This window comes from Aquarana catesbeiana, linkage group LG03 (assembly GCF_042186555.1).
Source record: "Aquarana catesbeiana isolate 2022-GZ linkage group LG03, ASM4218655v1, whole genome shotgun sequence".
Taxonomy (NCBI): Eukaryota; Metazoa; Chordata; class Amphibia; order Anura; family Ranidae; genus Aquarana; species Aquarana catesbeiana.
The window spans coordinates 319,117,218-319,135,845 of NC_133326.1; the positions used below are offsets into that span (position 1 = coordinate 319,117,218).

Here is an 18,628-nt window from a genome sequence, read left to right on the forward strand (position 1 = left end):
GAGTGTTTACAATAATGTCTATGGCCGCCAAGTTGCATGAAAGTCGGACCAAAGTAGTGCATGAACTACTTTGAAGTTACTGCAACTTTGTCATGCATATATGAATGGTTGTCATTGGAAAACATGGGGAACAACTTGTCATGCAACTCTGATGTCCAAAGTTGCATGACAAGTCGCACAAGTGTGAATGGAGCCTAAATTGTCAGTTTTTCTTTCAAATATAAAGTGAAACTGAGTTGAACTCGAAAAGCTTAGACTAGAACATTCATTAATTAAGGTGTATTAATCAGCTTCTGTGATGTCACTGTCCTCTTTGGGTATAAACATTAGTAATAGGGGCAGGTTTTAAAGTAGAGTTCAAAAAATTATCATCCACATTTTTATCAATAGAAAATACACAAACATTCTTTAAAGAGTGCTGTAACCAAGCTTCATTTATTAATGGTCTCCTTATAAACATTTTGTTCAAAACCAACAACACAAACGAGATTGATAACATCACGCACAAACTTCAAAGAGCGTGTTAAGAATTCAGATGATTTACAATTTTATATATAAATTAAAGTATATTGTTGACTCCTTAAATATTATGTAGCAAATCCATATACACCATAAGGCCCCGTGGTCTTCAACATTAACTAGATAAACATAGTCTAATTAAATAAAACAGATGAAGAGTCACTATTAATCAAACCTATTTGATTATATACACAGTCCCAGAACACAGTAAGTTAAACAGGAAACTAACCAAATTGGAGTAGAAGAAAAAAAGCAAACATTTCCTATTTAGGACCTAAAAGCTGCAGGTAGCCATATTGCTTGGTTTGTGACGTTTTCTGTGCCGTATATTCCTGGAATGTAGCATTAAAGAGAAAATCTGCAGTGTTCTGATCAAATGAGTGTCTGGGAATAAAAGGTAAGAATTGGAGTAATTAAAGAAGCTTTTGCCCTTAGCAACCAGATCTTATGTATTATTTTACTAGTGTAAGTAGGAAAATTAAAACAAATGCTTGTCATCCCTTCTAGCACTCCAGGAGTCACTATTAGAATATGAACAGCTGATATTTTTAACAATGATCAAATGAAATATATAATAGCATATTAAAATATGAGTTGTTTTGACTAGAAGATCCACTTGCAATGCAATTGCCTAAAAAGAAAAAAAAATGCAGTGCAAATATGTGATTTTCTTTGGAACGTTCACTTTCCCTCTGTGATTAAAAAAAATCCATTATATTCTAAAAAAGGTCAATTTAGGCATTTTAGTTTTCAAACAATACACACTGACCAGTTGCAATAACGAGTGAGAAATATATTTAGCGTAATTAGGACAGTGGTATATTGTACTGTATGCTTATTAATTCATGTCATTTTTTGTGTCATTTAATTATAAAATTTACAAATAATATTATAAAAAATATGCTGCTATACTAGGAAAAAAAAAAGACAAACATTCACAGTGGTCATTAAATCCAAACAATTAAGTTATTCTGGTAATGCTGGCAATAAGCCTATTATGCACACTGCAGCTCAAAGAGTTTACAGGCATATGCATTTACAGGCAGAAAAAAACCCACCAAACTCGCGTTTTTGAGAGGAGCTTTCGAGCTAAAACGCGTGAAAAAGCACGAAAGAGCATGAAAAAGCTCAAAGAAGCTAAAAAACACACACACACAAAAAAAAAAAAAAAAAAAAAAAAAAAAAAAAAAAAAGGAAAAATTAGCTGAGAGAAGGGATAGTGAAAAAAAAACAAAAAAATGCTTATGCTCAAAAAAGCTCAATAAAAATGTGCAAAAGAGTGCAAGCTTCTTCAAGGTGAGATAAAAGCTCAAATGTCTGTAAAAACAGCTTTTTTTGGGGGGGCGGGGGGGGGGGCTGCAGTGTGCATGAGCCCTTAAGGTACAGGATTATAAATGGAAAAATATTTGAGGCAGAGACCTTTTGTATGATAACCACGACGGCAACAACTGCAACAGTGTTCAGTCTGTGGCCCTCATAACAGCGGAAGCCAATCATGTCAAGGTAAGAAGTATTATAAATATTTAAAAGGAACCTGAAATGATGCAGATATGGGCAGTGCTGCTGCTGCTGAGGTGGATCAGAGGTAATCTGAAGTCTGACAGTTGCCTGTCTCTCAGCTGCCTACTTTACAAGTAACAGTTGTCTCTGGCAGCCCAGCTAAAGTGCTAGAGTCAGACAAACTAAGTGCAAATTATATGTAAATGTTCAGATTAAATTGCATTATTATTTAATGTAAATAAATGACTATATTATATATCTATAGATAGATATATATATATCTATCTATAAATATAGATAGATATATATCTATATATATATCAGATCGAAATAACTTAGGGTGTCACTACACGGACATCTTTTGGCGAGTGCTGTAATTGATTCAAGCACTGACAAGGGCTATTGGGCTGTATAGAGGCTAACACATGAGCAATTACAACCATTGCCAATGGCTGGAAAAAGTCAACAAATTACAGAATGTGTGTCTGGGGCTGCTGGGTAAGAGCTTTTAACAATAGTTATATAGAACTCTTAATTATGTCTTTTTTTAATAGAACATCCACTCTTTTGCAAAGTGTTTGAAAATCTCTCTCACTGATTAAGATAATTTCTAATACTCCAATGAACAACAGACAATATCTTCTATGTGCAAATGACACCCCAAAGTCAGCTGAATCTGGTAAAAAACGTCAATAGATTACAGCCAGTGTGGTGGTATTGACAAGACAGCCAGATGCTCCAGTCAGAAGTACTTCATGAAAAGTACTTCATCAAGCAAAGCCTCTGATAAGAGAAGGTTTTGCAACTGCTGATACTATGAATTTTTTCAAGAACTACCAGGAACCTTAACCATAAAACACAAATAAAGATCTGCTGGCCAAAAGCTTGGACGTTTCTGTCAATCCCAGATAGTTACATGAGAGCATATTCACAGATTTCATCTTTTTTCATCTTTCATCGCAGGATATGTGCAAAGAAGCTTGTGCATGTTAAACATAGGTTAAAATGTTTTGTAGATTGGACTGCTTGCTAATAACTATTGAAAAATTACCATCTGAGAGGTAATTCTGGAGAAGAGGTGGATACAAAAAAATGATACTCCCGTGACACAGTTAGGACCTGTTACAGTGCTTGGGTAGGCTAGAATATGTGACAATGTGACAAAAAGAGATGACAGCAATACAACACATTTTACAATGAAGTAACAACCATTCTTTTCTGGCATAGGTCCTCTTGTCCTAAGCAAATAAGGAACCTGTTAAGAAAATGTGCGAAACACAAAAAAAAAAATATTTATACATTTTTTAAAAATTATAAATAAAATACCAGTTGTAACCAAAATGAGGAGCAATATACGTTGTTGGAATTAAAATGATAAAACATGCCGCATATCTGCAGAGGGTCTGCTGAGAACAGATGTCATTAAGTTCATTAAAAGAACAAAAACATATACATTTGCAGATCTGTTGACATGCTCTAAAAGGTAAGGAATGTTTTTTTCTAATGTTAAATTTGGTGCAAAACAAAGGAAAAAAGGTAATCTTGATATTTAAGGCTGAATAAAAGTGCTTCTCAATACCACTAAGGTATTAGGTTCCCTTTACAGTAGTACAAGTCAAGGGGGGGGGGGGGGGGGGAAAAACAAACAAAAAAAAAAACACCTTTGCTCTTGGAAAATCTTATTTTAAACTTGTTATTACCCTGAGGAAGATGTAATAAGATGTGAAAAAAATCAGATTTTGGTTAAGTGGATATATTCATGAATCCCAGTTGCAATAACTGTGAGCCCACTACCCTAAACTAAAATATGGACATGATAAAAACATATCTTTGTAGTTGGAACCGCAATCTGCAATGTCTTGTCAGAAGAAGCCTGAGAATGTTGAGAATGCAGATAAGGTTTGTGGGTCTTAAAAGTACAGCCATGTAGAATTTCGAGATATGATTAAACAGTACACTTTTGGTGATATTCTGTGTTTTTCTGTAGACGCTTTTACAAAAAGTAGATCAATTGCCTATAGAAATCAGCTAATATAACCACAGGGTCATCACATAATGTAGGGAAGAAAAGAACATTAAAACATACATTTCAGAAATCTTGTAATATCACAATGGTGGGGTAGAACCAAGAGATCTCAAGCAGGCCAAAGACGATTATAAAACAATCCTTGAAAAAGTTATTTAGCCAAAAAGGTCTTTTAAATCATTGCTAGCTGAACTGCTATTTTTCATTGTGGTTGCTGGCTGCGTAAAGCCTTGAGGATTAAAAAATGGGTTAGATTGGACCCCAAAGCCAGTTTGTCCAGTCATGCTTGTCTGTGTCACTGTGCCACTAATATTTTGAGAACTTTGTGGGGGTGCAAATTGATTGAGCCAGGGATTCGGTTGCGACATCTGGTTCAGACTCACTTTGGGTTTTTGTGGGCCAAACAGATTGTCCAAAGGTAACATGGCAGCAGATGGCTTGCTCAATGAGTTCTGCTGCAGCACACCGGGGGGGCTGCTTATTGTACTGAAGTTCTGCATGCTATTTGGGGTTGACATAGGAGCCATTTTGTTCATTCCCATGGGAACTGTACCAGTGAAGAAGTTCTGATTAGGAGTTACAGACCCCATGTTCCCAAATCCAGAAGGCTGGAACCCTGTGTTTGAGTTAAGACCATTTTGGATATTTCGGTTCAAGCTCATGTTATCAACAGGTGATGGGTATCCAATACTTCCAGGCATGTTACTGAGAGAAGGAAAGCCACTCATGGCTGGTTTAGGATTGACGCTTGACTGACTGTTGAGAGAGGTCATGTTCTCCATCAGTGTCTTTGTAAGGTCCTTTGTCTGGAGAAAAATCAAGTGCAAATTCAGCTCTAAACCTTTAGATAAAAACAATCTACACAAACATACATATGCTAGACCTATAAACAATTGGTGAATACTTTTATTCTCCTGAATATTGCATGAAATTTGTCCTCTGCAGAAAATCATACCATTCATGAATTATAATTGTCAGAAGACATAAACTGTTAAGTGAGCACTCTGTAATGTGTCCCATAAACACAACAGATTTCCTTTGTCCTACTTGGATTTCAGACTAGTCAGTGCTCAGTAAGAATATCGCCCTGCTAAGCCCAGCTTTAGACTTTCCATTTCCAGCCAGCAAGACTGCACATCCCCCCTTACCTGTTTTACTGAAGCAGCTGGCGTCATTGCGGTGGGTTTCAGAGGCTGCTGGCTTTTCATCTTCTGGACTTGCTCCTGCTCTTTTGCTAGTTTTTGCTTCTCTTCAAGTGTAAGTGATACCTTATAAAACAAAACATGTGTCACTCAAAGTAGCAGTTAAATATTAAACCTCTTCCTATGAAGTCAAAATTAAAAAAACAAACATATAATATTCTGGTTATAAAGCAAACCCAGGCAAAGGGTGAAATTGATCAACCAAGCTTTAATATACATATATCACGATTTTAACAGCTGTCTGTAGTATCCCTATTATCCTATAAGGAGTTAAAATTGAGTGCAGATGAATTTTCACATGCAGAAGACATTTTATTTGTCATGATATATTTTGGTGTGTAGGCATGATCCATCCAGATCACACTGAACAGCGGGGAAGGGAAGAAAGAAAACAGGTGGGAAGAATAGGGAAAAAAACAGTAAGAACTATACAAAAAGAGCAAAGGAAAGTTAAAGGATAAGTTTGCCTTTAAAAAAATAAATGCACATCTTTTTGCAGGTAAAAAAATGTGCATTTATTCTTATTTTCACTTGGAGTCTGTAAAGCATTGCACCTGTGATCAGTAGATTGTGGGTGCCATGGAGGACTCTTGCAGGCTTGTCAGTGTAACTGTCCGCTCGTACCTGGTATGAGCAGGCAGCTGCACGACAGGAAGAGACAATCAACTACCACAGTGGTAATTCATTGAGAACTACAAGCTGACAGCCGCAAAGGCTGTCTGGACTTGTAGTTTTCTCATTCAAAGAACACTGTGAATAGATGACATGGCCGGGTGGGTGGAGACCTGCACGGCCACATTTTCTTTTTTTTTTTTTTAATCCAAAAATTTTATTTTAAATTGAATACATACAGTCCAAAGATCAACATTTAGTCCATATACACCAGTTTTATACAATCCAATATCCAATGGAAACATTGCGTACTCATCATAGTCACCATCATCATAGATCTTACATCTTAAAGCCAGAGCCCATTTCACCGTACATCCAAAGTCTGAGATCATTTGCTTCCTACCCATAGTTCTTCAGTGGTTCAATAAGGTATCTGCATTTAGCCCACATTTAATCTCAAAAGTCGGACACATTTTCTTTAGATTATGTCAGCAAGCCAGGGGGAGAAGATCCCCCATTCGCTTTCAAAAGGGGAACTCTGGGTGGTGCGGGGTCTGGTGCATTTGTAGCATTTTACACCCTGAATATGGGAGTAACATGTTACAAAAGGTGAAGTTATCCTTTAAATGGGGAAGAAGAGAATTTCCAAGGCAAGCCACTCTTCGCTGATAAAATGAGGCTGATTTACAGAAGCTGAGAATCTTCACACAATAAGCTGTGTGAATATGGACTACGATCAGCCAAGTATGTGAAAAGCAAATAAAAGTGATCAGATTTTTAAAAGAAAATTAATAAATAAATAAAATAAATAAGAAAAAAAAATGTTTAAAGCGCCCTCGTCCCTGCACAACAAAGAAAACGCATACGTAAGTTGTGCCCGCAAAATGTAAACAGTGTTCAAATCACGCATGTGAGGTATAGATGTGATCGTCAGAGCGAGAGCAATAATTCTAGCAAAAGACCTCCTCTGTAACTCGCCATTCCATAAGTGTGCGCAATTTTAAACCTTAACATGCTAGGTATCTATTTACTTGGTGTAACATCATCACAATATGCAAAAAAAATTGGGCTAACTTTATTGTTTTTTTTTTATTCAGTTAAGTGTATTTTTTTCCCCAAAAAATGTGTTTGAAAGACCGCTGCGCAAATACCGTGTGACATAAAATATTGCAATGACTGCCATTTTATTCTCCAGAATCTTTGCTAAAAATATATATGTTTGGGGGTTCTAATTAATTTTCTAGCTAAAAATACAGATTTTAACTTACAAACAACAAAGTGTCAAAAATAGGCTTGGTCCTTAAGTGGTTAGACTGAACAGGAATTTAGTTTTCTCATGATTGGATAATTGAAGCATATATTTAGTGTTCATGTTGATGGGCGTTTTTTTCATATGCTGTGTTTGCTATTTGAACATGAACACATGAGTTCTAATGGCAAATGCAGCATTTGAAAAAAAAAAGGCTGCCTTTGACTTGCTTTGCCTGCAGATCAAATGCACCAAAATAGAACATGCTGCATCCAAAGAAAAACAACACAAAGCAAGTAGTCACTCCCATTCACATCAATTTTGCACATGGACACAGACAAACAGCTATTTCTTCAGAACAAAAAAGATGCAGGAATCTGCAAAAAAAGTTTGTTAAAACCCCTGCATTGTACATAGATCTCCCAGACGGGAAAGTTTTTTTCTCAACAAAAGTGGAGTTACTCTTTAACCCTTTCACTGCCAGATCCGTAAGCCATACGGACCTAAAAAGTGCCCGCAGGTTCTCCTCCCCCAACATCAATTACCCCCTCCACCGGATCCGACCCCCACCCAACAAACCTGCTCCCCGCAGGTACCATCATTAGCCGGCATCCCTCCTCTGCCGCTCTCGCCGGCTTCAGGCGCTGCATGGGGCTTGGGGGGGTCCAGATGTGTCCCCCCAATACCTCTGATCACCCTCCCCAAATGTCCACGCACTCCCGATCCATGGCCGCGCTGAGCGGCATCCCTCCTTCCTTCCCTCCCTCCGCCTGCAGCCTCTCCCTGCACAGATCTTCCGATCTGTCAGGCTGGAGATCGTGGCGGGGAGCGGGTGAAGTTGTGGCTTGGGGGGCTTGGTATACATGCGTATACCAAACTCCCCCTCCCTGTACAATGGATATAGGCAGCTATTGCTGCTATATCCACTGACAGCTGATCATTGTAACCGTGAGTATTACAATGTATCAGACTGTAATTTCATAATTTCATGTAACGTGCTACAGAGAAAGGAACTATCTAAAAAAAAAAAAAAAAAAAAAGATAAGGGGGGCTGTTTAGACCTCTGATACCTCACCAAAGTACCTACCCCCCCCCAAAAAAAACAAAACAAGAACAAAAAACAAAAAAAACTGTAAAAAGTAAAATAGAAAAACAAAAACACAAACATAGTAAGACCCCCCCCCCTCTATGGTGACGGTCCAATCCGCACTCACTCCTCCACGGTGACAGTCCCCCCACCCCACCCCCGCACTCACCCCTCCATGGTGACGGTGTCCCCCAGCCCCCCCCCCCACGGTGATGGTCCCCCACACCTCTCCACGGCTTCCTCAGCTTCTCCTCCCGGCCAACCCAATCTGTCCTGATTGGCCAGGAGGAGTACCCGGAAGACAATAGATATTATTACTTCGCTATTGTCACAAGTGGGTGGGTTCGGGGTGTACGAGCCCAACCTTTTTCAAGCCAATTAGAGCCTCATGCTCTAATCATGAGGCTTGAAAAAAAAAAAAAATCATACAAACGCCCCTGCGCCCCTAATGCGCCAAGCAGATCTGCCTGCTCAACGGGGGATCTGTCTGCTGATGCCTGCTGAGCAGGCGGATGACAGGTTCGTGTCCGCTGATGACAGGTTCGTGTCCGCTCCATTGATGCATAGCGGACACGGACAGCCCGCTGTTCACTATGGTACGGTCGGATGGAAATGGACCGCCTGTCCATTTCCATAAGATGCCATCCGATCCTATCTGCTACATGGATAGGGAATGGAATCCCCATCCGTCTATTTTTAGCGGACTGGACTGGATCGGATGCAAGCGCATGTAAACGGACACGTGTCCATTTACATCAGCCTCTCCATAGAGAACAATGGGGGGTCCGATTAGGCCTGCCTGAAAAACAGACAGGCAGACCCAATCGGTCTGCTTGTGTGAAAGGGGCCTTGTGCGCACAGGGCATACACAGCGTACCTTTACAGGGATGCACAGGTGTTCCGTGCATCTCTGTGCAGGCCGTCCCATTGATGTCATTTAGAATGTAGCACCTGCACGAACAGAGCCGTTGCTCCCAATTTTACATCCATGTAGGTCCGCATGCATGTCCCTGAGCTCACACTGTCTGAGTTCGGGGTCATGTACACACACCCACACGGATGTCAGATTGGGAACAGCAGCTATGCCTGTGCAGCCGTTGCATCCCAATTGACATAAATGGGACTGCCTGTACAGGGATGTACGGAACACCTGTGCATTCCTGTGCGGGTAAACATGGCCCTCCATGGGCGTACACTTTAGTATGCCACATGTGAACGATGCTTTAGTAGCAATTTAGCAGGAATTTTGTTATGTTGTGTTTATGTGCACTATTAATGATTTTAGTGCATTTTTAGCGAAAATATTGATTTGATAAACATTTGCGCAAATATCCCGCTGCCTTCAAAATCAGTAGCACCTTTTTATTCTACTGGCCATGTGTTTTCAGAAAGTGTATGGTTTGGGGGGGGGGGTTCTCTCTTTTACAAATCCTGAAAGCTGTAAGTGAAAAATGAAAACCTCCAGATTGTTAAAAGAAATTTTTGGGTACATTCGATTTTCACCATTTTGCAAAAAGGCGCAACCTAAAATTTACAAATATTTGTTATTTATTTACTCCATACAGGTTAAGCTTTTATATTTAGTAGGGATTTAGCAGGAATTTTGTAAAATTAGCTGTGTTTTTATCTGCCAATAATGGTTTTAGTGTATTTCTTGTGAATATATTGGTTTGATAAACAATTGCGCAAATACCATGGGGTCTAAAAAATCAGTAGCGCCTTCTTTTTATTCTAGAGATCATATGCATTAAGAAAACATATGGTTTGGGGGTCTTTTACAAATTCTGAAAGCTGCAAGGGAAAAATTAAAATCTTCAGATTGTTAGAGAAATTTGGATATTTACATTTTTTTGCGCACGTTCGTTTTTCACCATTTCGCAAACAGGCGCAATGTAAAAATTACAAATATTTGTTATTTATTAACTCAATACAGGTTAAGCTTTTATATTTAGTAGGAATTTTGTAAAATTTGCTATGTATTTATCTACTAATCATGATTTTAGTGGATTTTTTGTAAAAATATTGTTTTGATAAACATTTGTGCAAATATCGTGGGACCTTAGAAATCAGTAGCACCTTCTTTTTATTCTACTGGTCATGTGCTTTCAGAAAATATATGGATTGGGGGGTCTTTTACAAACTTTGAAAGCTATAAGTGAAAAATAAAAACGCAAAGGGAAAATTGCAAAAATGGTCTGGCCACCTGAGGGTAAAAATGGAGCACAGGGCCTGGCAGTGAAAGGGTTAAAAACCCCTTTAGTAAATCAGCCCATATAAGTTAGGCTTCCAACATCAAAGCCTGATTGTGCATTTTTGAACCTACGCCTCAATCTTCAGAAACAAGTCTGTTTATCGAGTTATAATATATAAAATATTTTTGAGCTTCTCATTTACGAAGTACCTACTAAATAATGGTGAATTGTGATAGTATGCTCATCAAATTACCAGGCTATTTCTACATAGACAACACATGACTAGTTATCTTCAGAAAAAGAAAACCATTGATGTTCCCCTTTCTTTTTATTTTGTATATATTCATAGAGTACCTACCTTGTTGGCCTGCTTTGGGACATGGCCGTTTTCTTGTCTTTCATTTGCACCACTAAGGAAATCTTGCCCCATGTCAAATGTTTTATCAGCCTGTTGAAAAATATATACATCAGCACCTACAGCAGGAACTTTTTCAATGTGCCCAACTATGTCATTATTTAGTTTCTATATCTTATATGATACGCTGGGAAAAGGAATTAAACATAACTATCCCAGAGAAAGACTGGAATGCAGTCTGGTTTTCTGCTGCCAAGACCTCTTTTAATATTCTAGCTTTAGAGAACTCTATGCAAGTTACAAATTGGAAGGATTTCCCTATGGGGTTTTGAGTTGCGGCCAAAAATGTAAAATTGAATAGAAAAAATATATGGTATTTGTTGGTATAAAATGAATTCTTAAATATGTCCCAAATTATTCACCTCTTTGGTTCTATGGCTGTGGACAAGAAGGAACTATGTTACATATAGGGTTGCACCGATACTGGTATTGGTGTCGATACCGAGTATTTGCACAAGTATCGGTACTCGTGCAAATGCACTGATACCTGAAACCGATACTTTCAGGCTCGGTTCTTTGAGCTGTCAGTGGGTCTCCCCTGTTGACAGCTAAAATGGTAAAGAAGTCCGGTAATTGGAGCTGTCAAAAAAAAAAGAAAAAAAAAAAAAGCAGCCAATGTTTATTAACAACATTGCTCAGCTGCTGAAACACTAGAATAAAAAGAAACATTGTTTCTTTTTGTATTTTTCTGTTTCTTCATCTGCAGATCAAAGAGATGAACAAATGTTCCTCTGCCTAACCCCTTCCTTAATCTACTCTAATCAGCCTTAATTAACTCCCTATTCTCCTCCATTTTATTATTTTCCTCCTTTTTATTTTTGGTTCACGTCTATTTTATAAACGATAAAAAAAATTTTTATTTGCTTTGTTAGTGAAAATTTTTACACATATTAACATATATTTACACATTTCACATTGAAAAAAGCACAAAATAAAAAAAAAAATCTAATTATTTCATTTGTAAATAACTTTTCAATGTGTTGTACCATAGCTGACAGCTGAAGTGAAAACAAAACAGTTGCGGTTGGTATCGGTAATTGGTAACTGCGAGTACAAAAAAAAAAAAAGTATCGGTACTTGTAAAAATTTTTTTTTTTAAAAATGGTATCGGTGCATCCCTAGTTACATATTTGGTGGCTGTGCCCCAAAGTTCACAGACTCTGGATTAGGGCTTATTTTCTTGTACATACAGTCCTAAATGGTAACTTACGCAAAGACCTTATTGAGGCCCTTTTAAACAAACTGATTAGTAGAGGGTGAGGTTAACCCCCAGAGAGAGGGACCTTTCCCTCTTCTTTCCTCTTATCTTCCAAGTTACCCCCTACCCCCACACATAGATCCAATGGGTCTTTCAACGGTTTTTCTATCGGCCCCTCTGTTCACCCCACTATTTTTTCTTCCCCTACCCTATAGCTAATGCAGATACAGTACACTACCATGCAGAAGTTACCAAAGCGGTACTCAAAACATCTGGTCTCTTTTAAATCTGACCAAAATAAAGATCAATATATGCCATTATTTTAACATTACTGAATAATCTATTCAACAATGTTAATTTTGTACGTTCATTAAAAGAAGGTCAAGAGCTATCTTGGAACTTTGTATTAGATACAAGGACCTTTTATTGATACTGTACTTACCCATTATGTATATGGAATTGCATACATTACTTACTCTGTATTTGCAAAACTTTAATAAAAAAAAACACTCTGAACAAAAAAAAAATATCCAGATTAAATCATTTCAAAAGGATCTATACAAATTTTTGTTCTGAAAAAGGAGGACGGAGCATATTTTTTTTATTTGATCTTTTATTTTTAAAAAATGCTTAGACGCATTTTACACAATTCCTGCCACTTAACTTACTTTTAATGCATGCACGCTTGAAGATTTTTATTGCAATCTTAATAGGCTGATTGTCTTCAAGTAAAAGTCCAGTCAAAAGCTAACTGGCCTTAAACCTACACCCACCCCTATTCTAAGCCCTATGATAACTACCATGTAAAGGAAAGATGTGTATACTTAAAGGGTAAGTTCACCTTTACAGAAAATCTGTAAGGTGAACTTACACTGGGCCCCCTTTCCATTCCCCCTGCGCTCCCGCTGTACCCGAGTCCCACGATCAAACCGCTGTGAGACATTAGGTAGCCGCTTCACCAGTTCGGGGATTTGAAATCCCTGTGGCTTAATCCCCTAAACCTACCTCGTAAAGGTGCGTATAAGGAGGCATTCTCATTGGTCCAATCAGGACCCACCTAGCCCATCCTGTCAGGGCTGGAGAAGAGGAGAGAAAGCCGTGGGGATTTCAAATCTCTGGACCTGTAAAGCAGCGACCCGATGTGTCACAGCGGGTGATTGAGGGACTCCAGGTCAGTGGGACCTGGAGGGGGGATGGAGAGGGGGTCCAGTGTGAGTTCACTTAGAGATTTTTTGTAAAGGTGAACTTACACTTTAGCTAATCTAAGTGTGCTTTGGTCTGGTCATGTGATTAGGTTCCAGTGCAGGCTTCAGAGGGGAGGAGAGACAGAGGATATCGAATGCCTCATAGTAAGTCTATGGGTGACATCACCACTGAGGCTCTGCAGCTGTTCTCTCCTCTTCTCTAAAGCCGGCTGCCGGGGCGGGGGGGAATTTACCAGACCGGTCAGCACTTAAATTAGGTAAGTATACACATCTTTCCTTTACAGAGTAGTAAGCTTTGGGCTTAGAATGAGGGTGGAAGTAGGTTTAAACTTAGTTAGCTTTTGATCGGACTTCTACATTAACAAATGGCTTTGTGAAGAACCCTGATTCAGAGCACATCTTGCCAACTAAATGAATGCCACTGAGTTGCGTACATACACTGACTGATCATTGCTTCAGAAATTTTTTTTTTTACCAACACAATGTTAATCAAGCATTCAAGCTCTATATCAGTGGTCTCCAAACTGCGGCCCTTTGGTGGCTTTTATCTGGCCCTTGGGGCACTATTTCATTCACTGACACCAATGATGGGGCACAATTCCTCCCAATAACACAAACAATAAGGCCCAATGACACCAATGATGGAACACAATTCCTCTCAATGACACCAATGATGGAGCATGATTCCTACCAATGACACCAACAAAAGGGTGCAATTCCTACCAATGACAGCAACAATGTGGCACGATTCATACCAATGACACCAACAATGGGGCACGATTCCTACCAATGACATGAACAATAGGGCACAATTCCTACCAATGACACCAACAATGGCACACGATTACTATCAACGACACCAACAATGGCACACGATTACTATAAATAACACCAACAATGGGGCACGATTCCTAACAATGACACCAATAGGGCACGATTCCTACCAATGACATGAACAATAGGGCACGATTCCTACCAATGACACCAACAATGGCACACGATTACTATCAACAACACCAACAATGGCACACGATTACTATCAATAACACCAACAATGGAGCACGATTCCTACCAATGACACCAACAATAGGGCGCAATTCCTACCAATGACACCAACAATAGGGCGCAATTCCTACCAATGACACCAACAATAGGGCGCAATTCCTACCAATGACACCAACAATGGGGCGCAATTCCTACCAATGACACCAACAATGGGGCGCAATTCCTACCAATGACACCAACAATGGGGTGCAATTCCTACCAATGACAGCAACAATGTGGCACGATTCCTACCAATGACAGCAACAATGGGGCACAATTCCTACCAATGACATGAACAATAGGGCACGATTCCTACCAATGACACCAACAATGGCACACGATTACTATCAATACCACCAACAATGGGGCATGATTCCTACCAATGACACCAACAATGGGGCACGATTCCTACTAATGGCACCAATAATGGGGCACGATTACTACCAATGACACCAATAATGGGGCACAATTCCTACCAATGACACTAACAATGGGGCTTGATTCCTACCAATGACACCAACAATGGGGCACGATTCCTACCAATGGCACCAATAATGGGGCACGATTACTACCAATGACACCAATAATGGGGCACAATTCCTACCAATGACACTAACAATGGGGCTTGATTCCTACCAATGACACTAACAATGGGGCTCGATTCCTACCAATGACACCAACAATGGGGCACGATTCCTACCAATGACATGAACAATGGGGCACAATTCCTACCAATGACACCAACAATGGGGCACGATTCCTACCAATGACATGAACAATGGGGCACGATTCCTACCAATGACACCAACAATGGGGTACAATTCCTACCAATGACACCAATAATGGGGCACGATTCCTACCAATGACACCAATAATGGGGCACAATTCCTACCAATGACACCAACAATGGGGCATGATTACTACCGACGACATGAACAATGGGGCACGATTACTACCAACGACATGAACAATGGGGCACGATTCCTACCAATGACACCAACAATGGGGCACGATTCCTACCAATGACACCAACAATGGGGCACGATTCCTACCAATGACATGAACAATGGGGCACAATTCCTACCAATGACACCAACAATGGGGCACGATTCCTACCAATGACACCAACAATGGGACACGATTCCTACCAATGACACCAACAATGGGGCACGATTCCTACCAATGACACCAACAATGGGGCACGATTCCTACCAATGACATGAACAATGGGGCACAATTCCTACCAATGACACCAACAATGGGGCACGATTCCTACCAATGACACCAACAATGGGACACGATTCCTACCAATGACACCAACAATGGGACACGATTCCTACCAATGACATGAACAATGGGGCATGATTCCTACCAATAACATGAACAATGGGGCACGATTCCTACCAATGACACCAACAATGGGGTACAATTCCTACCAATGACACCAATAATGGGGCACGATTCCTACCAATGACACCAATAATGGGGCTCGATTCCTACCAATGACACCAACAATGGGGCACGATTCCTACCAATGACACCAACAATGGGGCATAATTACTACCAACGACATGAACAATGGGGCACGATTCCTACCAATGACACCAACAATGGGGCACGATTCTTACCAACGACATGAACAATGGGGCACGATTCCTACCAATGACACCAACAATGGGGCACGATTCTTACCAACGACATGAACAATGGGGCACGATTCCTACCAATGATGGGACACAATTCCTACCAATGAAACCAAAGATAGGGTATGGTTTTTTACAACTGATGCTGGGACATTTTCTACTCCTAATGGACATGGTCTGGCCCTCTTGAGGTTTGAAAGGCAGTAAACCAGCCCTTTGTTTAGAAAGTTTGGAGACCCCTGCCCTATATTATGTATCACTGTGGAATAGACCAAATCACATTCAACTGTTTTCTACTTTCACAGATTAACTATAAAAGCAAGATAAATAAAAATGATCTCACAAAAATATTCCTACCAAAATGAACATCTAGGGAGAAGGGGGCTCTGCTGTATATAACCTAGTCCATAGAACCAATATTTGCATTATAGCAAACACAAGTAAAATGCAATTTTCTAAAAAAAATGTTTTCTGTTATTACCTGATTGTTTGTCTTATTAGTTTGTTGCTCTGAAGCCATATTTAACTGACTTGAGATATCCAAGGATCTAGAACAGAAAGAATACAATATTTGTTTACAAGCTACTCTAACACTGGGCAAAGCACAGGTTCACTTTAAGTCTAGATTGAATTGTTAACCACAGAGAACGGCCTAGCAACTGATGTTATTTAAATTTATCATGGGAATACAATGACATGCGATATTGTACTTACTAATATTCATTTTGTATTTTTCTGTTTCTCTAATCAAAATTATTGAAAAGGAAATAGTTTTTGCTTTGTATACTTAACCGCACAATTTTTGTGATGGTCATGTTGAAGTAGAACACAAATGCACACAACACCAATGGCCATAAATAGTCTGATCACTTTTTAAGGCCTTTCATTAATGCCAGAATTTAAAAATAACTACCTTAGCACCAGGGCCTCAGTGTGTAAATCTAGCTCCCCACTCCCCATTTATTTTTTCGGACAGTTAGTGTACACATCACAATGAACCCCAATAGTGCTTTGGAAATCTCAAAGATGGTGACAAATTTGCTGTACAGCCCAACAATTGGGTGCATTAGGGTGACATCTGTAGATGAACTAATGGAAAGTGTTCAAGGTAACGTCTGCTTACTTCTGTTGTTCTTGCATAACATGAAGCTGCTCCAGCTTGGTTTTATGCTCTGCCTCTAGCTTGCCCAACATCTCTTTCACCACAGCCATGAATGAATTGAACTGCAAAGGAAGGTAAAAGCTGTAAATTATTACAAGCATAAACAATCACCTTCATAGTGGTCTCTGTACCTTCCTACCCAGGGCTGTTTGCATTGCAGAATCACCCAGTCTAACTGGGAAATATAAGACAAATATTCGTGCCTGAAGTCTCTGCTGACATCGGTGTCCCATAATGCACAGTACTAGCAGACCACATGTCCTATACTAAGAAAAAGGTTATGTGATTGGAACCCGGGCTCTTTAGTATTCTTTTATCACAAGAGAATAGTAACATTTTAGGTACATTAAACCGCATCTGCAATTACTGACTGTTTTTCTAAAACCAAATGCTGCCATAAAATTACAATTCACTTTTTAACTGCTTCCCGTCCAGCTTATGGTCAAATGACGGGCAAGTGGGAGCTTCCCCATCCTGGGTGGACATCATATGACATACTCCCAATTGCGCCTCCTGCGGGCTCTATCAAACACACTGCGGCTTGATCTGTCACCTACTATATCACACAGAGGATGACAGATTGTTGTACCGGGCCGGCCCCATGTGACCAATCACATTTCAGCTGTACTCAATGAATGGCTTTTTTTCATAGCCATTCATTGTGTACTATTGTGATGATCTCAATCATTGGCCACAGCGCTCACGTGGTACAGACAGGGCCAAGCACAGCACATCTGTACCATGTGATATCTGTGTCTATGGCATAGCATTCAAAGTGTGACAGAGCTGAAAGTTGAAAATTGCTTAGCAACAGCTAATTTTTACTGCAAGCAAAAGGTAGAACTTGTACCAAGTTTTTTTTGCTATGTGGGGATTTCCTTTTATTTCCTGTGTAATGACCAGATTAGTAAGTAAGGGGACTCTGTCCAAAAGGGACAATGACAGCAATAAAAACACTTTTTTTTCCGCCATAAAACAACAGTTTTGTCTAGATTTCCATATAAAGTACTAATGTCAATTTTCAGCTAATGTAAAACGTTCTAAAGCCCCGTACACACGATAGATAGGACTTTGTACAAACTTTCCCTTGGATTTTTGTACAAAGGGCGTTGCCCAAAAGTTTGTCTTGCATACAGATGACAGGACTTTTCCAGCCAACTTTCACCATATAACGTGGTTTTTCAGCTCTTTACCACCACCCGTTGGTCAACTTCTGTATTGTTGTCTGATAATGTGTCAATCTCGCCACTTTTATTGGCGAGATTGACACCTTGCGAGCCAGGTTCACACTGGTACGGGGATCCGACTTGGATCCCCGCCAATGCCAGGCACTGTGTTTGGTATGAATCCTGAGGGGGAACGCCGCGCCAAATTTTAAATAAAAAACCGGCATGGGTTCTCCTCCAGGGGCATACCAGGCCCTTAGGTCTGGTATGGATATTAAGGGGAACCCCTACGCTGAACAAAACGGCATGGGGGTCCCCCCAAATATGCAGCCCGGCCGGTCAGGAAAGGGGGTGGGGACGAGCGAGCGCCCCCCCCCCCCCTTCTCCTGAGCTGTACCAGGCAGCATG

General features: G+C 39.9%; 1 protein-coding gene across 1 annotated transcript in view; it reads right to left on the minus strand.

Moving 5' to 3' along the window:
• Positions 1–416: 416 nt before the first annotated feature.
• Positions 417–18,628, minus strand: part of SCYL2 (SCY1 like pseudokinase 2) — a gene marked incomplete in the record, with an annotated part of 55,260 nt that continues 37,048 nt past the window's right edge. Inside the window, 5 exon segments of the mRNA XM_073620392.1 lie at positions 417–4,851; positions 5,194–5,313; positions 10,746–10,835; positions 16,374–16,440; positions 17,016–17,116. Of these exon segments, the coding sequence (XP_073476493.1) occupies positions 4,201–4,851; positions 5,194–5,313; positions 10,746–10,835; positions 16,374–16,440; positions 17,016–17,116 (1,029 nt within the window).